Source organism: Mustela erminea, chromosome 6, assembly GCF_009829155.1.
Source record: "Mustela erminea isolate mMusErm1 chromosome 6, mMusErm1.Pri, whole genome shotgun sequence".
Classification (NCBI taxonomy): Eukaryota; Metazoa; Chordata; class Mammalia; order Carnivora; family Mustelidae; genus Mustela; species Mustela erminea.
In genome coordinates this window covers 117,123,087-117,147,814 of record NC_045619.1, presented here as the reverse complement: position 1 = coordinate 117,147,814, position 24,728 = coordinate 117,123,087, and the positions used below count along the sequence as shown (strand labels likewise).

The following is a 24,728-nucleotide window of genomic DNA, read 5'->3' as shown; positions in this document are numbered from 1 at the left end:
TTTGGCTGCTCAGCTTGATTACTTTCCATTACTCCATCTTCCAGTAAGTTGATCCATTCTTCGGCATCCTCTAATCTCTTGTTGATTCCTTCTAGTATACTTTTCAATTCCATTCGCGTATTCTTTGGCTCTGTTTTATATTGTCCCATTGTAGAAGTTCTCACTGAGTTAATTTACTTTTCCCTCAAGTCCAGTGAGTATCAACCATATTACTTATCTGTTTCATTTTGCTCTTTTTTTTTTACTTTTTTTTTCAGTGTTCCAGAATTCATTGTTTATGTACCACATCTAGTGCTGCATGCAACACATGCCCTCCACAATACCCACCACTAGGCTCACCCAACCTCCCATCCCACTCCCCTCCAAAACCCTCATTTAGTTCCTCAGAGTCTACAGTCTCTCATGGTTCATCTCCCCCTCTAATTCCCCCCAACTCCCTTCTCATCTCCATCTCCCCATGTCCTCCATGTTATTCCTTATGCTTCATAAATAAGCATATGATAATTGACTCTCTCTGCTTGACTTGTTTCACTCAGCATAATCTCTTCCAGTCCTGTCCATGTTGATACAAAAGTTGGGTATTCATCCTTTCTGATGGAGGCATAATACTCCATAGTATATACAACAACATCTTCTTTATCCATTCGTCCATTGAAGGGCATCTTAGTCTTTTCCACAGTTTGGCAATTGTGGCCATTGCTGCTATGAACATTGGCCCTTCTTTTCACTACATCTGTATCTTTGGGGTAAATACCCACTAGTGCAATTGCAGGGTCATAGGGAAGCTCTATTTTTAATTTCTTGAGGAATCTCCACACTGTTCTCCAAAGAGGCTGCGCCAACTTGCATTCCCACCAACAGTGTAAGAGGGTTCCCCTTTCTCCACATCCTCTCCAACACATGTTGTTTACTGTCTTGTTAATTTTGGCCATTCTAACTGGTGTAAGGTGGTATCTCAATGGCTGGTATCCAATATCTATAAGGAACTCCTCAAATCAACAAACACAAAAACAGATAATCATTTTGGTCTTTTACTGTGATTATTTTTTAAAATTTGAGATACATGTCTCTGTCTCCTCATTTTGTCTCTCTGTGCTTCTTTTTATGTATTAGGTAGGCCAAATTAAGTTTTGAAAATAGTGGCTTTATGTATATGGGATCCTATAGTGCCCTGTGGTCTTGTTCCCTCAGGTCACTAGAACCAGGTGCTCCAGGGGTGTCCCCTGTGTAGGCTGTATATGTGCTCTTGTTGTGGCTGAACTATGATTGATGTGAGCAAGCTCATAAGTGGAGTTGGCCCTCAGCTCAGCTGGCTGCAATGACCCACTTTACATGCTGTGGGCACACTGGTATATAGGTGTTCCTTCCTATGTGCAATTTAGAGGCTGGCTGGCTGGTGGGTGGGGTTGGTACTTAACCTGAGTTACCACTAGGTACTTACCACTAGGACTTAATACTAGGACAGCTGTGAGTATACTGAGGAGTAAGGCTTGCTCCCTGCACAGCCAGTGAGAGGCTTGGCTGCAGTAGCTGTGGGTATACTGGTGTGTGGTGTTAGCTAACCCCCACCTCAGGGCAGGAGTCACTTTGGAAAGGTGCCAGTCCCATCCAGGGCTGCCTGATGGGTGTGGTGGTGCAGGAGCCACTCTGGAGGACTGCCTGCTGGGGTGAGATTTGCAGTGCTAGCAAGGTAGACGTGACAGCCAGTGTTAACTCTCTCCAAGTGTCAGGCTGCCTAGGCTGGGGAAGGGCAGGAAAAACGGTACCTGTCAGCACTTTTGTTCCTGGAGGAATCTGCAGGTGGCTGCACTTCTGGCCCTCATCTTAAAATTAGTCAACATATTTTTTTTCACATATATCCTAGCTGCTTTTCAAACTGTTTGGGCTGAGTTAGTTGGAATGCTGGCTATCCTTGGGCTAATAATACATTATATGTTAATAAAAAATTAAAAATTAAAAAAAAAAACACTGACTTTCAATGCCAGACATTATGGGGATTTGTTTTCCTAGTGTGAGTCCCTAGGGCAGGGGATTAGTGCCCCATGTGGAGTGTGATACCCTCTCTTTTCCATGCTTGTGATATTCCCTAATTTTGTGGTTGGTTGCACCAGGGTTTTAGTTCCTGATTGCATTTCTACCCCTTCTTACCCCTTTCAGTATGGGCTTCTCTCTACAACTAACTGTGGAGAATCTGCTCTACCTGTTTTTCAGGGAGAGTTGCAATACATGTGGTGGTTGTCTCTGTGGGGCAAGTTGAGTTCAGGATCCTTGTACTCCACCATCTACCCAGTCTAGGTGGTTTATTCATTCTGTTCATGGTTCTTTTGCTGTATAGAAGCTTTTTAGTTTGATGGAGTCCCACTTGTTTACTTTTGATTTTTTTTTAAAGGTTTTATTTATTTATTTGACAGACAGAGATCACAAGTAGGCAGAGAGAGAGAGAGCGAGAGAGGAGGAAGCAGGCTCCCGCTGAGCAGAGAGCCCGATGCGGGGCTCGATCCCAGAACCCTGAGATCATGACCGGAGCCGAAGGCAGAGGCTTTAACCCGCTGAGCCACCCAGGCGCCCCTACTTTTGATTTTGTTGCTTTTCCGTTTTGGTATTAAATCCAAAAATTCATTGCCAAGACCAGTGTCTACGAGCTTACCCTTTGTGTTCTTTCAGGATATTTTTATTTTCAAGTTTTTCATCTAAGTATTGTTATTAATTTTGAGTGAATTTTTGTGTATGGTGTAAGATGGGGTTCCAGGTTTCTCAGCACCCTTTATCAAAGAAACTGTCTTCTCCCTACTACTATATATTTCTCTCTCCCTGTTGTAAATTGATAGTATATGCATAGGTTTGTTTCTGGACTCTCTTCTGTTGATCTGTGTGTCTGTTTTTATGCCAGTATCATACTATTTGATTACTGGAGTTTTGTGGTACAGTTTGAAATTAGGAAATGTGTTGTTCCATCTTTGTTTAGAATTGTTTTGGTTATTCAGAGACTTCTGTGGTTGCATACAAACTTTATGATTATTCCATTTCTGTGAAAAAATTCATTAGAATTTATATAGGGACTGAATTTACTTTTACAGTGTTTTGGTGTACAGGCCTTTTACCTCCTTGGTTAAATTTATTCCTAGATTTTATATACCCTTTGGTGCGGTTCTAAATGGGTTTTCTTAATTTTACAGAACTTTTTTATTCTAACAGCTTGTGACATTTCAGAGTTTTCTAAATGTAATTATTATGTCCCCTGTAAATAGATAGCTTTTTCTACTCCAATTTGAATGCGTTTTCTTTTTGTCTAATTGGTATAGTTAGGACTTAAAAGTGGTAAGAGTGGGCATCCCTGTCTTGTTGCTCATCTTGGGGGAAATCTTTTAGCATTTCAACACTGAGTGTGTTGTTAGCTGGGAGCTTCTCATGTATGGCCTTTATTATATTGAGGTATATTCCCTGTGTAACACTGAGAGTTTTTAATCATGAAGGGATGTTAAATCTTGTCAATTTCTAGTTCTATGTTGAGATGATCATATGGTTTTTATCCTTCATTTTATTAATGTATCACACTGATGGATTTACAGATGTTGAACCACCTTTGCTTCCTTGGAATAAATCCTATTTGATTGTGATGTATGATCTTATGTTTAATTTCATTTGCTAGTAAGTTGAGGATTTTTTCACAAATGTTCATCAGGGATATTGACCTGTAATTTGTTTTCTGTAGTGTCCTTGTCAGATTCAGTATCAAGGTTTGCACAAGGTGTGGTATTAATATTTCTTTAAATGTTTGGTAGAATTCATCACTGAGGCCATACGATTCTGGACTTCTGGGAGGGGGTGATTAAAGATGACTGATTCAATCTCCTTGCCAGTAATCTGTTCAGATATTCTATTTACTCATGAATCACTCCTGGTAGGTTTTATGTTTCAAGGAATTTATCTATTTCTTTTCATTGTTCAGTTTCTGTGGTAAAAGTTGAAGCATCTCTTTGGTTACTGATCTATTCTGTTTGTTTCACTAATCTTTTTTTGTTGTCTTTTTATTCTCTAATTCATTTATTTCTGGTCTGATCTTTATTATTTCCTTCCTTTCACTAACTTTGTACTTTGTATTTTCTTCCTTTCTTAGTTCCTTGAGGTGTAAAGTTGGGTTGTTTATTTGAAGTTTCTTGTTTCTCAGATTTTACTGCATTCTGTAAGTTTTGGCATGTTTTTGTTTGGTTTGGTTTTGATTACCTTTGGTCAGCATGTTTACTTTTGTTTTGTCAGCAGCATGTTTATCTCCACATATTTGTGAATTTTCCAATTTTTTCTTGTAATTAATATCATTTTGGTTAGAAAAGCAGTTTAATCTGAACACTGAAAATAAATTTAAAAAAAATAATCTTAATACAGGGTTGATCATGGAGAATGTTCTATGTGCATTTCAGAAGAATATATATTCTGTGGTTTCTGGATGAAATGGTCTATATATATTGCTTAAATCCATCTGGTTTAACATGCAGTTTAAGTTGAGTGTTGCCTTCTTTTTCTGTCTGCATAGTCTACTCATTTTTGATGGAAGGATAATAAAGACCCCTATTATCATATGACTATTTATCTCTTTAGGTCTATTATTTCTGTTATATATTTGGGCGCTCCTCTGTAGGGTATATAAATATTTGCAGATGTTATATCCCTTTGATGAATTGATTCCTTTATCATTATATCATGATCTATGTTTATTATTGCCTTTCTCTTAGAGTCTATTTTTCTGATAACCATGTAGTTACCCATTTTTCCATTAGTTTCCATTTACATGGGTATCATTTCCCATCTTTTCACCTTCGTCTGTGTGTTCTTGCTGCTGCCCCACGAACAATTTGTTACTTAAACTGTAACCCCTGGAGGATTTTACTAGTTGCCAAGCACATTTAGATATGGCCTTTAGAAAAACGTATACTGGCAACGGGTCTTTGGGGAGAAGGACGATATAGGACCGTGAAGCTGGGCAGCTGGGGATGCCTGGCTTGCTCAGGGCGGAATGCCGCCCCTTCACAGAAGCCGGGCAGAGGGAAACGCCCCACCCGCCCCGGGCAGAACACCGCCTGCTTCAGGGAAGCCGGGCACCCGGGAAGGGAACGCCAGGTCAGCTCAAGGTGGAAGGAAAACCGCCTGCTTCCCTTTTCCATTATCGCTCCTTTCTCTTCCCCAAAGCGAAGCGCCTGTTGTTAGTTAGATGAGTCCTTTGAATGTGCTTGTTTAACTATTAACTTTATCCTTCTCCTTGATTGTCTGCAAGACAATCCCGTTTGACCTTCATCAGTCCTTCTGTTGGCTATTGTTTCTATCAAATAAAAGTGAGACTGTGGAGTTGCTCGTGGCAGCAGTCCTTTTCGACTGGTGTCCCCTGCTCCCAATCTCTTGCAGCTGACTTATTTGTGCCTAATTCTTCTCCCATCACCGACTGGAAGCAGCAGTTCTCAAAGCTGAAGTGAGTCTTTTGTAGGCAGCACAGCACATAGATGGGTTATGTATTTGATCCATTAAACCATTCCTTTTGATTAGAACATTTAGGCCATTTACATTTAATAATTGATAGATATGTATTTATTGCTATTTTGTTAATGGTTTGCTGGTTGTTTTGTAATTCCTCTATTCCTTTCTTTGTCTTTTTAAAATTTAATTATTTCACTGTTTTAAGATTCTTTGTTTATACACCACACCCAGTGCTCCATGCAACACATGCCCTCCTTAATACCCACCACCAGGCACATATTGCATGGAGCACTAGGTGTGGTACATAAACAATGAATCTTAGAACACTGAAAAATAAAATTATAGTAAAAAACAAAAATCCCCACCACCAGTCTCACCCATCCTCCCACTACCCCCTTCCAAAACCCTCTGTTTTTCAGAGTCCACAGTCTCTCATGGTTCATCTCCCCCTCCAATTTCCCCAATTCACTTTTCCTTTTCTTTTCCTAATGTCCTCCATGTTGTTCCTTATGCTTCACAAGTAAGTGAAACCATATGATAATTGACTTGCTCTTCTTGATTTATTTCACTCAGCATAACCTCCTCCAGACCCGTCCATGTTGATACAAAAGTTGGGTATTCATCCTTTCTGATGGAGGTATAATATTCCATTGTCTATACGAACCATATCTTATATATCCACTTGTCTGTTAAAGGGCATCTTGGCTCTTTCCTCTGTTTGGTGATTGCGGCCATTGCTGCTATGAACATTGGGGTACAGATGACCCTTCTTTTCACTGCATCTGTATCTTTGGGGTAAATACTCAGTAATGGAAATTGCAGGGTCATAGGGTAGCTCTATTTTTAATTTCTTAAGGAATCTCCACACTGTTTTCCAAAGTGACTGTACCAACTTGCATTCCCACCAACAGTGTAAAAAGGTTCCTCTTTCTCCATGCCCTCTCCAACACATGTTGTTTCTTGTCTTGTTAATTTTGGCCATTCTAACTGGTATAAGGTAATATCTCAATGTGGTTTTTATTTGAATTTCCCTGATGGCTAATGATGATGAACATTTTTTTCATTGTCTGCTAGCCATTTGTATGTCCTCTTTGGAGAAGTGTCTGTTCATATCTTCTGCCCATTTTTTGATGTAATTATCTGTTTTATGTGTGTTGAGTTTGAGGAGTTCTTTATAGATCTTGGATATCAGCCCTTTATCTGTAGTGTCATTTGCGAATATCTTCTCCCATTCTGTGGGTTGCCTCTTTGTTTTGTTGACTCTTTCCTTTGCTGTGCTTATCTTGACAAAGTCCCAAAATTCATTTTTGCTTTTATTTCCTTTGTCTTTGGAGACATGTCTTGAAAGAAGTTGCTGTGGCCGATGTCGAAGAGATTACTGCCTATGTTCTCCTCTAGGATTTTGATAGATTCCTGCCTCAAGTTGAGGTCTTTTATCCATTTCAAGTTTATCTTTATGTATGGTGTAAGAGAATGGTCAAGTTTCATTCTTCTAACATAGCTGTCTGATTTTCCCAGCACCATTTATTGAAGACACTGTCTTTTTTCCACTGTATATTTTTCCCTGCTTTGTCAAAGATTATTTGACCATAGAGTTGTGGGTCCATATCTGGACTCTCTACTGTGTTTTACTGATGTAGGTGTCTTTTTTTGTGCCAATACCATGTTGTCTTGGTGATCGTAGCTTTGAAGTAAAGCTTGAAATCAGGCAACATGATGCCCTCAGGCTTGTTTTTTTTTTTTTCAACCTTTCCTTAGCAATTCGGGGTCTTTTCTGGTTCCATACAGATTTTAAAATTGTTTGTTCCAGCACTTTGAAAAATGCCAGTGGAATTTTGCTTGGGATGGCATTGAAAGTATAGATTACTCTGGGCAGTATAGACATTTAACAATGTTTATTGTTCCAATCCAGGAGCATGGAATGGTCTTCCATCTTTTTGTGTCTTCTTCAATTTGTTTCATGAGTGTTCTGTAATTCCTTGAGTAAAGATCCTTTACCTCTTTGGTTAGGTTTATTCCAAGGTATCTTATTGTTTTGGTGCTATAGTAAATGGAATCAATTCTCTAATTTTCCTTTCTATATTTTCATTGATAGTGTATAAGAAAGCAGCAGAGTCAGTTGCTTTCTTATTCCTTTTTTTTTTCTATTGCTCTTTGTTATTTGATGATATTCTGTAGTGGTATGCTTAGAGACATTTATCTTACGTATCTACTATAGGTTTTTGTACTGTAGTTACCATGAAGTCTATATAAAACAACTAAAAACTGTTTTAAAGACCATAAGAACTAATTTTTGAAAGCATTCTAAATCTCTATACTTTAACTCTCCCCTTCTATTTTGTTTTTGATATCACAATTTACAACATCATTTTAATCCATTAACAAATCTTTACCACTTTTGTTTTTTAACCTTTATACAGGCTTTATAAGTGATTAACCCACTCCCAAACTTACTTGATTTTGAATTTTAGTTTATATTTATCTGTACCAGTGAGATTTATACTTTTATATATTTTTACCTGCCTCTTTTTTTTCCAGCTTAAAGAATGACGTTTAATATTTCTTGAAAGTTGGTTCTAGTGGTGATGAATTCTTTGTGCTTTATGCTTGTCTGGAAAATATTCTCTTTCAATTCTGCAGGGCAGTTTTGCTGGATAGGGTATTCTTGGTTGGCAGTTTTTTTCTTTCCACTCATTATAGGTATACCTCTGAGATACTGTGGGTTCTGTTGCAGACTACCACAATAAAATGAATGTTGCAATAAAGGAAGTAAAATGAGAGGGGTTTTTTGTTTCCCAGTATATATAAAAGTTATGTTTACATTATATTGTGGTCTGTTAAGTGCACAATAGTATTATATCTATATCTGTCTATCTGTATACCTTAATTTAAAAATACTTTGTTAAAAATTGCTAAACATCACCTGAACTTGCAGGGAGTAGTAATCACTAATGGCTACTAACTGATTACGGTGGTAGTTGTGAAAGGTTGAGGTGACTGCACAATTTCTTTAAGATGACAGTGAAGTTTGCCAGAGCAAGTGACTCTTCCTTTCATTCCTCTGTAGCATGTAATGCTGTTTGATAGTGTTTCACCTGTAGTCGAACCTCCTTGTCAAAATTGGAGTCAATCCTCTCAAACCCTGCTGCATATTAACTAAGTTCACATAATATCCTGAGTCATTTATTTTCATTTCAACAATCTTGATAATATCCTCATCAGGAGTAGATTTCATCTCAAGAAACCACTTCCTTTGTCCGTAAGAAGTAACTCCTCATCTGTTCAAGTTTTATCATGACTTTGCAACAATTCTGTCCAATCTTTAGGCTACAATTTTTTTTTACATTTTTTATTGTATTATGTTAGTCACCATAAAAATAATTAGTTTTTGAAGCAGTGTTGTTCCAAAACTCATTGTTTCTAATTCTAGTTCTTTTCTACTTCCACCTCATCTGCAGGCACTTCCTCCACTGAAGTTTTGAACCCTTTAAAGTCATCCATGAGGTTTGGAATAAACTTTTTCCAAACTCCTGTTAATGTTGATTTATGACATTTTCCCATCAATGATGAATGTTCTTAATGGCATCTAGAATAGTTTTTATTTTGCCTAGATTATCAGAGGAATCACTGTCGGTGGCAACTATAGCCTTATAAAGTATAGTTTTTAAGTAAGTAGACTTGAAATATGAAGTGACTCCTTGATCCATGGGCTGCAGATGGCTATTGTTTTAGTAGACATGAAAACATTAATCTCTTCATACATCTCCATCAGAGCTCTTGGGTAACCAGCTACATTGTCAATGAGCAGTAATATCTTGAAAGAATTTTTTTTTTCTGAGCAAGTCTCACAGTGGGATTAAAATCTTCAGTAAACCATGTTGTAAATGCAAGTGTGTTCAGCTTGCTTTTTTGTTTTATTTATAGAACACAGAGTAGATTTAACATAATATCTAAGAGCCATAAGATTTTCAGAATTGTAAATGAGCATTGGCTCCAACTGAAAGTCACCAGCTGCATTAGCCTTTAACAAGAGTCAGCCAGTCCTTTGAAGTTTTGAAGCCAGGTATTAACTTCTCCTTGCTATCAATGAAAGCCCTAGATAGCATCTTTTTCCAATAGAAGGCTATTTCATCCCCATTAAAAATATCTTATTTAGTATAGCCACCTTTATTAATTATCTCAGATCTGGAGAACTTGCTGCACCTTCTACATCTTCACTTTGTGCTTTACTTTGCACTTTGATGTTATGGAGATGGTGTCATCCTTAAACCTCATGAACCAACCTCTGCTAAGTTCACACTTTTCTTCTGTAGCTTCCTCACCTCTCTAACTTCATGGAATTTAAGAGAGCTAGGACCTTGTTTTGGGTGAGGCTTTGGCTTAATCCTGTGGCTGGTTTGATTTTTTTTTTCTCCAGATGACTAAAACTTTCTCCACATCAGCCAAAAACCTGTTTTTCTTTCTTCTCATTTGTGTTGACTGGAGTAGCACCTTTAATTTTCTTCAAGAACTTTCCCTTTGCATTCACAGCTTGGCTAACTATTGAATATAAGGGGCTTAGGTTTCAGCCTGTTTCAGATTTTGCCATGCCCTCCTCACTGAGCTTAATTATTTCTAGCTTTTGATTTAAAGTGCGAGGTATATGACTCTTCCTTTCACTATCCACTTAGAAGCCATTGTAGGCTTATAAACTGGCCTAATTTCACTATTGTTTTGTCTCAGGGAACAGGGAGACCCAGAGTGAGGGAAATAGATGGGGGGAATTGCCCCCCATTTGGGGGAGCAGCCAAAACACATACATTTAAATTTGCCTTCTTATGTGGATATGGAACAAATAAAAGTAACGTCAAAGATCCGAGGTCACCATGACATATAATAATGGAAAAGTTTGAAATAGTTCAAGAGTCACCAAACTGTCACAGAATTACCAAAGTGAAAAAATGTTGGAAAAATAGCACCAATAGACTTGCTTAGCAAATTGCCACAGATCTTCAATTGACAGAAAATGCAGTATTTATGAAGCACAACAAAACCAGGTATTCCTGTATACATCATGCAAGTCTCTATGGGCCTGGAAAATTTCTGAAGAATCTGATAGTCTTGTGTGTGTGTAGGGGTCCCCTCGTATGTAAGTTTTATTTTTTTTCCTGTTTTTAAGATCCTCTCCTGTCTTTGACAATTTGATCACAGTGTATCTCAGTGCTAATCTCTTTGGGTTCATCTTATTTCATATGCTGTTTAATATTCTGGCCATCCTAGATCTGCATGCCTATTTCTCCAGGTTAAAGAAGTTTTTAGTCATTATTCTTTAAATACATTTTCTACCTCTTTCTCTAGTCTTCTTAGGGGACAACATTAAGCAGACCAACATTCACATTATGGGGTCCCCAAAGTTCCATCAGCTATCTTCACTATTTTTTAATCTTTTTTTTCTTTTTGCTGTTCTGACTGGATAAGTTACACTGTCCTGTCCTTTGAATTCATGGATCATTTTTTTCTGTGTTTTCAAGTGTGCTGCTTAACCCCTCTGCAGTATTTTCCTCTTCAGTTATTGTGTTCTTCAGCTCTGTCCCTTTTATTAAGTACTTTCTTTTATATTTGTTGAATTTTTCACTTGGTTCATGTGTTACCCTCCTGAATTGAGTGGACATCTTTATCACTGTTATTTTGAACTCCTTGCCAGGTACATCACTCATCTCCATTTCATTAAGATCTTTTTCTGGGGTTTTCTCTTGTTCTTTTGTTTGGAACATATTCCTCTATTTCTTCATTTTGATCTATTCTCTGTATTGATTTCTATGCATTAGATAAAAGAGTCACATCTCCCATTCTTCTCTGGCTTATTAGCTCTTGGCTGTCTCTCAACCCCTGTGACTGTCCAAGCAGCTTACTTTATTTTTAGTGGCTTTGAGAAGTGGAGGTTGTGCCAAGACCTTTCACTGTCTCAAAGGGGAGGATCTCAGTCAGCATCTGGATTCATGCTGATTGGAAAGCAGAACTTCAGGTAGCAACTTTTATAGTTTGCAAATGCAATTGATTCTCTAATTTCTCTTTCTACAGTTAAATTGTTAGTATATAAGAAAGCAACTGATTTCTGCGCATTGATTTTGTATCCTGCCATATTACTGAATTGCTTATTGTCACTATCTTGAACTGGAACCCTATCTTCTGTCTTTTTGATAATAGCCCTTCTAATAAGTAGGAAGTGATGATAATTGTGGTATGAATTTTCATTTCTCCAATGAGTAGTGATGTCTAGCACTGTTGCATATACCTATTGGCTGTATTTATGTCATCTTTGGAGAAATATGTTGAGGTCTTCTGACTGAGAGACCCTGGAACTGGTTCCTAGGTAGAAATGAGATCTCTCTGATACATAAGTGGCCCAGACTCCTCCTGAATCCCTTGGCATATGATGCTAGATCCCATAGGTCTCCCAAAGGCACGAACATTTAGTAATGGATGCTCATTTATTGTTGCATTGAGGGACAAAAACGAGGGATATCTTAGGCTGCTGTGATGCTAATATCACTCTTCAACCTTAGGACAGTATTATTTGTTGTAGGTATATGTTGGTACAAGTGGGAATATTACAATGGGATGAAGTTCCAAAATGACTAGGTCATGGTGTATATGTAGTTTTCATTTTTGTAGATAAAGCCAAATCACTTTTTATAGAGGTTTATACTCTATCCACAGTATAAGAGTGCCTATTTCTCTAATAATTAACTTTTTGATTTTGTCAGTCTGAAAAATAGCAATTCATTATACCTCTCATTTGCATGTATCTTTATGCTTCCTTTCCAGTGAACTATCCCAATTCTTTGTGAATTTTTAAAATAAAGATATTTTTAAATTAATCTGTACACCCGTGTGGTGCTCGAACCCACAACCCCAAGATCGAGAGTCACATGCTCTACCAGCTGAGCTAGCCAGATGCCCCATTTTGTATATTTTTGTTTGGGGGCCTGGCCTTTTGCTTATTGGTTTATTGGCATAACAAAATTTAGAACATCTTTGTTTTCTGTAAAAACAAAACAAAAACCATAAAACCACAACAACCAAAAGAACCAAGGTGGCTTTGTTAAGAAAGAAAAACTTTGTTTTAAAAAGTGCCTCTTCCTTCAAGCCGATCCTGCCATGACCAAAATAGTTTGCAGAGTGGGAATATTTGATGCATAGTACAGCAAAGCCCTATAAGTAGAAATACCTTGAAGACCCTCTGTGGCTGATCCTCACACTCCGGCTCCCCTGGAAAATGTTTTAAACTCAGGTTAGAATTCAATAGGCAAAATTGCTGAATCAGAGAAAAAAGTGAAGACTCACCAACCCCCTCAGGGAATCAGTAGTACACAAGCTGGTAAACATGTAAAAAGATAAACCATTTAATAGCTTTTAAAAATTAAACTATGGAAGTACAGAGAGGGTCCTTTGTGTTTGCTGAGAGGGCAGGGTTCACAGGGTGAAAAAAGAAAGGCGCTTGAGGGTTGTCCTCTTCCTGGGGCTGGAGCCATTGGCTGTCAGAGTCTGTGTTGTTGGATACTTGATAGCACCCAGGGAAATTGCTCTAGGGAAGTTTTATGAACCTCACCTGCTTCTCCCATGGCATTTTCCCCCACAGCTCATGTGTTCATCAGTGCAGAAGGCTCTGTTTGAGGAGGAGGACCATGTCAAGAAGCTGCAGCAGAAGGTGGCCACTCTGGAGAAGCGGAACAAGCAACTTCGGGATCGGGTGAAGAAGGTCAAGAGGTCATTGAGGCAGGCACGAAAGAATGGTCGCCACCTGGAGCTGGTGAACCAGAAGCTCAGTGAGAAGTTAGCAGCTGCAGCAGGTGCCCTCCCACACATTAATGCCCTGGGGCAGGAGCCACCAGGTGCCACGTACCTGCGGGGGTAACAGCCCTTGAGTAGTGGTCTTGCCTGACTCTGCTGGAACATGTTGCCTCTTGCCAGGGATTGTAAATTAATGGTAGGTTTTAATGTGCACATAGGTCAAAAAGTCTTGTAGATGTTTTAAATATGCATTTGGTAGTGGCTAGTTACTTGAAGGGGCAAGTCTTGTTATTTTCTTAGTTGCTGGGCTCCTTCTCCTCCCTGCTTTGCTCCCAGACTCAGTGCTTACAAGTCCAGAGGCAGCACGATCCTGGAATGTCATGTGCTCTCCTAGGGCCTGTCTTCAGCTTTCAGGAGCACACTGGAAAGTCTGGGGAAAAAATATTTTAGAATCTTTAGATGTACAAGAATCAAGGGGCTCAGCCTTATTGCAGAAGAGGCTGTGAGATCTCCAGCTCTGAGCTCCAGGACCATCATTGGTTTTGAGAAGGGATCTGCAGCAAGTCTTGGATCTTTTGGAAGGTGGATGGCAACCTTGCAAAGCACCCAAGGATGTCTGTAAATAACCATGTGCGTGGTGTCCCTACTCCAGCCAGCTGAAGCACAGCTCGTAACAGTGCAGTGGGGAGAGAGGGGTAATTGAACAAGATGAATTATACCTGATTTCCAAGACCAGTTACCCAGAGTTAAAGAGGATACCTATGGGTCACTTTAATCTAAAGGGGAATTGCCTTTGTGGACTGGTCATGTTTTATCAAACTGTGTTGCTGAGTTGGCAAGAGCCTGCACAATATCTCAGCCCCTGCTAAATGCAAACTTACTGTCGGCTCATTAACTCCTTCCAGCTGCTCTGAATTTGAGGTGAGTTGACCCAGTACACTGTTAACTTCTGCAAAGATACCTCCTTACCTATTGGAATCAAGTGACCTTGCCTCATTCCCATCCAGGCACCCAAAGAGCTTGTTCCAGGTGGTTCTACAGAGGCTTGATGCAAGCATTTTCACCACCTAACTAAACTGGCTGTAAGGTAGTTTTGTTCTCAGAGAGAAAATAACTGTCAATAGAGACATGAAAGCAAACTAAGTTTCATTTTTATATTACGTGAAGCTTAGCCCTCCTAGTAGTCTATGACTAGTCTACATAGTAGTTTTAAAACAGTGGATGATAACTCCATATATCAACTTGATAGAAAATACAGTAACTGGGAGTGTGAAATAAGACTGGAAGGCCAGATTGCATACCATACTGTAATAGATATCAGTTATAAAAATAACTGAGATATATAAAAAACATAGATTATCAGTTATAAAAACTCAAATGCTTTACAGCTTTTTTGTCTGTCCCATAGAACTTCTGAATGTCTGTCGCCAGACATGTATCGTTATGCTAAGAATGAACAGTCATGTAGACATCTTTCATAATGTAATACAAAGCTCAGTTACAAACATGCATCCTAGAATTTTGGAAAACAGATACTTCTCTTGGACATAATGATGAAATTAGTAAGGTCCCTCTTGTATTTTTTGTTAGTTTATCTTTTATGGCCAAATTGCCTTCTGCCCAATGAGTTATGCAGTGAAAATGCTTATGGTGGAAATACCAGACAGGGTTCCAGGCATTCCAGTCTCTGCTTCTGTATGAAAACACCTTCTACCCACCAGGACTGCCCACCCCTGGGAGTAATAATGTTTGCACATGAGCCCACCTGTCAGCATATCAGGTTTTGTACATGACCTCAGAGCACTTCCCCCTGTTTGGAAAGAAACCTGTAAAGACAGTACTGCCAGTAAGAAGGGTATCCACATATAGAACAGCTGAGCCCTTAATTTAGGTACATTTCATCCAGTGGCAGTTGGGTTCTTAAGAAGGCAACCAAGTGGTCATCTTGTGACTACCTTCTGATGGACCTTCAGATCTCGAAGTCCCTCTTGCTTTTCCAGATAGAACTTTCAGGTTCCTCATCAGGAAATCTGCCCCCAGACCACTCCAGACCACTTCCACCACTGGAAATGGCAATTACATGGTCAGATTTCCCTTCCACTGCCTTTAGGAAAACCACATTTTTTGGCTCGGGCAGCTGGTTGGGAGGATGTACCTGTGTCACTCGAGGCTACTGCTTAAAGGGGGTTGTCTGCACTCTGGACTGGATAGAATGGCAGTTTTTGCTTCATTTCCAAGCTTCTACTACTCCTTTATTAGCTGTATCCTTCATAGTACAATAGTTTAGTCTTTCTGGGGCCATTTCATTAAATCATTTTGGCTTCCACCCAAGGGAATGACAAGCCTAAGGGTGATTTACAGCTAATGTTTTGAGAACTGTGGAACCTGGATCCCTACAGATGCATTATGTTCTGCCTTTTTAATAAATACGAGCAGTATTCCAGCCACAATGGTAAGGTGATGTGTGTTTCTTTGGGGTCAGGGAGATTCCAGCTTTGGCCTGGAAAAGTACTTTTTAGATCCTTCTGGGGAAGCATCTGTGAGTAACACCTGGGACACATAGAAGACTGAGCTCAAATCTCTTGATGTTCCTGTGGGGGGATATGGCTGAACCTCTCTGTCCCAGGGTTCCCACCTTTCAACCCACCTGCAGAGAAACAGTGGTATCTGCTCCTCATAGGGGAGAAGAAGCTTCATTAATCAAGGTCTGCAAAAATATATTTGAATCTGTTGCCAAAGGAGGAAGCCCCCCAGGTCCCTGTTATCTGCTGCATTGTCATCTTACTGGAGCCCTTTCAACCTGTTTATTGTACCCACAGGAATTTTTTATGCAAGAAGAATCCAAGTACTTCAAAATTGATAATGCTACAACAGGTTGGTTGAGCATATCTCTGAGATGCAGACCACTGTTGAGCTCTACTTTGGAAAAGTCACTTGGCCTTCTCAAACCCCAAAGTCACAAACGAAATGAGGCAGACAGAATCTAGAATCTTTGTCAGAATCTGGAATCACAGGTCACCATGTGAGCTACAGCTAGCGTGGGGTAGTTCTTGGGCCTCCACTGTGTGTTTAAATATGAATGTCCAGACCACTGTTCCTACTGATTTTTTTTTTCTTTTGATGTCACACTTTTCCTGGTACCTGCCCAGTAACAGGGATTCTCACATCTGTGATGCAAGGCCCCATCTCTCTTAGGGGAGAGATAACCTAAATTGTTGATTCAGCAGCAGTCCATATTCTAAAATAGTCTTAAAAATCAAGCACCTAGTGTGTACTGGGCTCCTTTACCATATTCTCATTTACTATTTCTTATAACTTTATAAAATAGTTGTCATGTTCCCCATGCTTAAAGAGGAATCTGGAGTTTCAAGAGATTAATTGCCCAGTGAAACACAAGTAGTATAAAGTGGCCAAAGATTCAACTCCATCTTGATTTCCCTCTTTATACTTGTTCATGTAAAATGAGGCTAGTAAACACTTCTCCCTCAAAGGCTGTTCAGAAGATTGAATAAAATCATTCCTTTAAATGCTTAGCTTGGTTCTTGACACTCTCCAAGCACTCAAGATAGAAGTGTTGTTTCTACTATTACCCACAAAGACCCAATGCAGGTCATAAATGAGATGTTATTTGGTTGGATTCCATGTAATTTTCCTATTAACAAGAGGAGGGATAAAAACTTTGATCATCTCAATAGATACTGGAAAAGTGTTTGGCAAAATAAACATCCATTTATGATAAAAACTACAACAAAGTGCATCTGGAGGGAATATACCTCAACACAATGAAGGCCATATATGAAAAACCCAAAGCTAATATCATACTCAATGGTGAAAAATGGAGAGCTTTTCCTCTAAGATCAATATTAAGACAGGGATATTCACTCTTACCACTTTCATTCAGTATAGTACTGGAAGTCCTAGCTCTGGCAATTAGACAAGAAAATGAAACGAAAGGCATCCAAATGAAAGACATCAGATTGGAAGATGCAAAATTGTCAATACTTGCAGATCAGATGCTGTTATATATAGAAAACACTAAAGAGGCCACCAAAAGCTGTTAGAATAAACAAATAGCATGACACAGAATTGATAAGCAAAAATCTTTTTATATACTAATATAGAACTATGAAAAAAATTAAAACAATGCCTTTTATATTTGCATGAAAAAGAAAACCTAGAAATATATTTAACCAGAGTTAAAAGATCTGAACACTGACATTGCAAGACATTGGTGAAAGAAATTAAAGATGAGTATTATGCTAAGAAATAAGGCAGACAGAAAAGGCAAATAGCATATGATCACTTATATGTAGAATTTTAGAAAATGAAGAAAAAACCAGAAATGGACCCAAGATACAGGAAATGAACTGTTGGCTATTTAAGGGGGAAGAGGATAAAGTTGAGTGAAAGAGGTAAACAGGATTAATATATCCAAATGTCCAGTTACAAAATAAATCATGGGGATGTAATATACAGTGTAGGAAATATAGTCAATAATATGGTAATATACTTATGGTGACAGATGGTAATTGGACATTGTGGGGATTTTGTAGTATATAAAAATATCAACCACTATTACATATGAAAATAATTCAATGCTGTATGTCGATATACTTCAATTTTTTAAGAAAGTCATCCAAATTGGAAAGGAAAAAGTAAAACTGTCACTACTTGCAGAATGACATGACACTATATATAGAAAACCTTAAATCCTACACCAAAAAACTATCACAACTAATAAGTGAGATAAATAAAAGTGCCAGATAGAAAATAAATATAGTAAATTCTGTGGCATTTATACACACTAATAAACTATCAGAAAGAGAAATTAAGAAAACAATTTCACTTACAAGTGCATCAAAAATAATAAAATACTTAGAAGGGCCATATACACTCCAATGTTCATAGCAGCACTATCCACAATAACCAAACTGTGGAAAGAGCCAAGATGCCCTTCAACAGATGAATGGATAAAGACGATATGGTCCATATACACAATGGAATATTACTCAGCCATCAGAAAGGATGAATACCCAACTTTTGCATCAACATGGATGGGACCGGAGGAGATTATGCTGAGTCAAATAAGTCAAGAAGAGAAAGACAATTATCATATGGTTTTACTTATTTGTGGAACATAAGGAATAGGATGGAGGACATTAGGAGAGGCAAGGGAAAAATGAAGGGGGAGAAGTCGGGAGGGGATGAAAAATGAGAGACTATGGACTCTGAGAAACTGAGGGTTTTAGAGGGGAGGAGGATGGGGGATGTGTTAGCCTGGTGATGGGTATTAAGGAGAACATGGATTGCATGAAGCACTGATTGTTATAAGCAAGCAATGAATCATGGAACACTACATCAAAAACTAATGATGTATGGTGTCTAACATAATAAAAATTTTAAAATGTTGAGTGAAATAAGCAGAGAGAGTCAGTTGTAGGGTTTCACTTATTGTGGAGCATAAGAAATAACATGGAGGACATGGGGAGATGGAGAGGAGATGGGAGTTGGTGGAAATTGGAGGGAGAGATAAATCATGAGATACTCTCAGAAACAATCTGAGGGTTTTGGAGGGGTGGGGGTTGGGAGGTTGGGTGAACCTAGTGGTGGGTATTATGGAGAGCACATATTGTATGGAACAATGGGTGTGGTGCATAAAAAATGAATTCTGGAACAATGAAAAATTTAAAAAATAAATAAATAAACAAATACAAAATAAAATTAAAAAACAAAGAAAAATTTAACCAACAGAACAAAGACCCATAATCTGAAAAGTATAAAACCTCCTGAAGGAAAGATTCATGCATTGTTGGTAGGAATATAAATTATAGTAGCTACTATGGAAAACAGTATAGAGGTTCTTCAAAAAATAAGAAATACTATACAATCCACCAATTCCACTTCTGGACATTTATCTTAAGAAAACACTAATTCAAAAAATTATATGAACTATGTTCATTGGAGCATTATTTAGAATAGCTAATACATGGAAGGAAACTAAATGCCCATCAATAGATGAAATGGACAAAGAAGATGTGTGTGCATGCACACACATGGAATATTAAATAATATTAAAGAATGAAATCTTGACATTTACAAAAACATGGATGGACCTAGAGGGTTTTGTCCTAAGGTCAATAAGAAATATTAAAATATTGTGATTTCACTTATATGTAGAATCTACAAAACCAAACACAGAACAAACAAAGCAAAACAAAGACAGACTCATACAGAGAACAAACTGATGATTGCTGAAAGGGAGAGGTATGAAAGGATGGATGAAATAGGTGAAGGGGATTAATAGGTATCCTATTAACAGGTAGAATACTCCAATTATAAAATATATAAAACACTGATATAATGTATGGCATAAGGAATATAGTCAATAATATTGTAACAAGTTTGATGGTGACAGGTGAGAACTAGATATATTGTGGTGCATTACTAAAGTACATAAATATCAAACCACTACATTGTATACTTGAAAATAATACAATATTTTATATCAGTTACTCAATTAAAAAAATTGTTGCCTGAGAAGCAGTTTTTGGTTTAGTCTCCAGGGAGGAGCTGTGATCCTCCTCAAAGACCAAGGAAACCAGTAGACACAAACTCTGCTCTCTCACACTAGCCCTCTCCAAGTTACCAATATCCCTATAGAAAGAACTTCTATACACATCTAAGGCCCCGCTTCTGTGGCTGCTGCCAACAGACAGGTCTCTATGTCACCTGACTCTGATAGCCAATGGGGCTACCATTCAGGAATCCCACAGAACTGTCAAGAAACAAAAAGGTAATTTTTAGCCCCTTCCCCCTCAAACTCAGTATAGAGGAAGTAGACACACATGCCCATCTTCCAGTCTTTCCCTGAAAGGGGTCTATTTGCATACTTCAAAAGCTGCTGCCTGGGGGGCCAGACTTCTAATTTACAGTGCACCTAGAGGCTGACTGGAACCTCTTTGAAGACCAGGGATGCCAGCAGACATCTGGTATCTTGGCCTATCCCTCTACCTGCTCTAAGATCTCCCTAGAATGCACTTGTACATGCTTCTGGTCCAGCTTTTGTGTTTGCCACCTAACGGATGGGCTTCTCAATCACCAGGGTCTCATAGAGAATGAGGCTTGCATTCATGAGTCCTACTGTAGCATACAAAGCAGTTCTTAACAGGCTCAGGAGTACCCTTACACACACAGCTATATTCCTAGGCCCAATGCAAAGAGAGAAGCAAAAACACCCACCTTCCATTTCTCCCTAAATTGAGCCCCCAAGTACATACTTTCCCAGGTGCTGCCTAAGGATCCAGTTTCCAACTTGCTTGCAAGTAGGTGCTGACTGCAATCCTTCCCTTTGGAACCCTGACAAGTTTTGGCAACCCTCAACTACTGGGAGCTAGTAGGAATAAAGATAGTGGCTTGAACATTCACAATGATTAAAAAGACAACCAGGAACATGGACTAGGATGATAGATGAATTTTGTCTCCTACAATGAGACCACTGTTAAGACTGATTTAGGTGGCTGTTTTAGCTAATGCACAGGAACGAACACAGAGTGTCAAGGGAAATGATGAAACAAACTATATCCCCAACTAAAGAACAAGATGAATCTCCAGAAAGATCTTAATGAAACAGAGGTAAGGGAATTAACTGATAGAGAAAGGAAATATAATAAAATACCTGACAGATTACAACGCTGATGGATATAATTACTGAACTTAAAAATTCATTAGAGGCATTGAACAGCAGACTAAACTATAAGAAAAAATTAGTGGACTTGAGACAGGGAAGTAGAACTCATCCAATCATAGGAGCAAAAGACAAATGATTAAAGATAGCTTAAGGGACTTAGGGGACATCATTAAACTGACCAACATACATATTTATAGGGGCCCAGGAAGCAAAGAGAGAAAGAAGGGGCAGAAAGTCTATTCAAAGAAATAACGGCTGAACACTTCCTTAACCTAAGAGACATGTAGATTCAAGAAATGCAGATTTAAAAAAAGATGACTACAGAGTAAAACATTATAATTAAATTGTCAAAAGTTAAAGACAAGGAGATAATCTAAAAAGCATCAAGAGAAAAACAACTTGTTATGTACAAAGGAGCCCACATACTATTTTCAGCAGGTTTATTAGCAGAAACTTCACAGGCCAGAAGGGATTGGGATGATGCATTCAAAGTGCTGAAAGCCATTCCAAAGCAACAGAGTACGCATTCTTCTCTAGCACACATGAAACATTCTCCAGAATAGATCGCATCCTGGGTCACAAATCAGGTCTCAACTGGTCCCAAAAGATTGGGATCATTCCCTGCATATTTGTAGAACATAATGCTCTGAAGCTAGAACTCAATCACAAGAGGAAAGTTGGAAAGAACTCACATACATGGAGGCTACAGAGCATCCTACTAAAGAATGAATGGGTCGGGCGCCTGGGTGGCTCAGTGGGTTAACCCACTGCCTTCGGCTCAGGTCATGATCTCAGGGTCCTGGGATCGAGTCCCGCATCGGGCTCTCTGCTCAGCAGGGAGCCTGCTTCCTCCTCTCTCTCTCTCTCTGCCTGCCTACTTGTGATCTCTCTCTGTCAAATAAATAAAACCTTTAAAAAAAAAAGAATGAATGGGTCAACCAGGAAATTAAAGAAGAATTGAAAAAATTTATGGAAACAAATGAAAATGAAAATACAACTGTTCAAACTCTGGGACACAGCAAAGGCGGTCCTGAGAGGAAAATATATAGTGATACAAGCCTTTCTCAAGAAACAAGAAAGGTCTCAAGTACACAACCTAACCCTCCACCTAAAGAAGCTGGAGAAAGAACAAGAAAGAAAGCCTAAACCCAGCAGGAGAAGAGAAATAATAAAGATCAGAGCAGAAATCAATGAAATAGAAACCAAAAAACAATAGAACAAATCAACAAAACTAGGAGCTGGTTCTTTGAAAGAATTAATAAGATTGATAAACCCCTGGCCAGACTTATCAAAAAGGAAAGAGAACGGACCAAAATAAATAAAATCATGAATGAAAGAGGAAGGATCACAACCAACACCAAAGAAATACAAACAATTACAAGAACATATTATGAGCAACTATACACCAGCAAATTTGACAATCTGGAAGAAATGGGTGCATTCCTAGAGATGTATAAACTACCAAAACTGAACCAGGAAGAAATAGAAAACCCAAACGGACCCATAACCAGTAAGGAGATTGAAGCCGTCATCAAAAATCTCTCAACAAACAAGGACCCAGGGCCAGATGGCTTCACAGGGGAATTCTACCAAACATTTTAAGAAGAATTAATAGCTATTCTCCAGAAACTGTTCCAAAAATAAAAATGTAAGGAAAACTTCCAAACTCATTTTATGAGGCCAGCATTACCTTGATCCCAAAACCAGAAAAAGACCCCATCGAAAAGGAGAATTACAGACCGATATCCTTGGTGAATACAGATGCAAAAATTCTCACCAAAATACTAGCCAATAGGATCCAACAGTACATTAAAAGGATTATTCACCACAACCAAGTAGGATTTATTCCTGGGCTGCAAGTTTGGTTCAACATCTGCAAATCAATCAATGTGATACATTAATAAAAGAAAGAACAAGAACCATATGATACTCTCAATAGATGCTGAAAAAGCATTTGACAAAGTACAGCATCCTTTCTTGATCAAAACTCTTCAAAGTGTAGGGATAGAGGGTTCTTACCTTAATATCATCAAAGCCATCTATGAACAACCCACAGCAATTATCATTTTCAATGGGGAAAACAGAGCTTTTCCCCTAAGGTCAGGAACACGGCAGGGCTGTTCACTATTACCACTGCTATTCAACATAGTACTAGAAGTCCTAGCATCAGCAAACAGACAACAAAAAGAAATAAAAGGCATCTGAATTGACAAAGAAGAAGTCAAAAACTCTCACTCTTGGCAGATGATATGATACTGTATGTGGAAAACCCAAAAGACTCCACCCCAAAACTTCTAGAACTCATACAGGAATTTAGTGAGGTGTCAGGATATAAAATCAATGCACAGGAGTGCCTGGGCAGCTCAGTGGTTAAAGCCTCTGCTTTCAGCTTGGGTCGTGATCCCAGGTTCCTGGGATGGAGCCCCACATTGGACTCTCTGCTCAGTGGGGGACCTGCCTCCCCCCTCACCTGCCTCTCTGCCTAACTGTGATCTCTGTATGTCAAATAAATAAATAAAATCTTTAAAAAAATCAATGCACAGAAATCAGTTGCATATCTATATACCAACAGCAAGACAGAAGAAAGAGAAATTAAGAAGTCAATCCCGTTTACAATTGTACCCAAAACCATAAGATACCTAGGAATAAACCTAACCAAAGAAGCTGTATTCAGAAAACTATAAAGTACTCCATGAAAGAAATTGAGGAAGACACAAAGAAATGGAAAAACGATCCATGCTCATGGACTAGAAAAATAAATATTGTGAAAATGTCTATGATACCTAAAGCAATCTACACATTTAATGCAATCCCTATCAAAATATCATCAATTTTTTTCAAAGAAATGAAACAAATAATCCTAAAATTTATATGGAACCATAAAAGTCCCTGAATAGCCAGAGGAATGTTGAAAAAGAAAAACAAAGTTGGCAGCATCACAACTACAGACTTCAAGCTCTATTACAAAGCTGTAATCATCAGGACAGTATGGTACTGGCACAAAAACAGACACATAGAACAATGGAACAGAATAGAGAGCCCAGAAATAGACCCTCAACTCTATGGTCAACTAATCTTTGACAAAGCAGGAAAGAATGTCCAATGGAAAAAAGACAGTCTCTTCAACAAATGGTGTTGTAATTGGACAGCCACATGCAGAAGAATGAAACTGGACCATTTCCTTACACCATACACAAAAATAAACTCAAAATAGATGAAAGACCTCAATGTGAGACAGGAATCCATCAAAATCCTTGAGAAGAACACAGGCAGCAGCCTCTTTGACCTCTGCCACAGCAACTTCTTCCTAGAAACATTGCCAAAGGCAAGGGAAGCAAGGGCAAAAATGAACTATTGGGACTTCATAAAGATCAAAAGCTCTTGCACAACAAAGGAAACAGTTAACAAAACCAAAAGACAACTGACAGAATGGGAGAAGATATTCGCTAATGACATATCAGATAAAGGGCTAGTATCCAAAATCTATGAAGAACTTAGCAAACTCAACACCCAAAGAATAAATAACCCAATCAAGAAATGGGCAGAGGACATGAACAGACATTTCTGCAAAGAAGACATCCAGATGGCCAAAAGACATATGAAAAAGTGTTCCACATCACTCAGCATCTGGGAAATACAAATCAAAACCACAATGAGATACCACCTCACACCAGTCAGAATGGCTAAAATTAACAAGTCAGGAAATGACAGATGTTGGCGAGGATGCAGAGAAAGGGGAACCCTCCTACACTGTTGGTGGGAATGCAAACTAGTGCAGCCACTCTGGAAAACAGCATGGAGG

The 24,728-nt window shown here is 38.6% G+C and overlaps 1 protein-coding gene across 1 annotated transcript in view; it reads left to right on the top strand.

Moving 5' to 3' along the window:
• The window catches only part of CCDC3 (coiled-coil domain containing 3), a 118,743-nt gene extending 102,536 nt beyond the window's left edge, over window positions 1-16,207 (top strand). Inside the window, exon 3 of the mRNA XM_032349420.1 lies at window positions 13,088-16,207. Within this exon, the coding sequence (XP_032205311.1) occupies window positions 13,088-13,363 (276 nt within the window). The 3' untranslated portion in view covers window positions 13,364-16,207. The remainder of the gene's footprint in view (window positions 1-13,087) is intronic.
• Window positions 16,208-24,728: the final 8,521 nt, after the last annotated feature.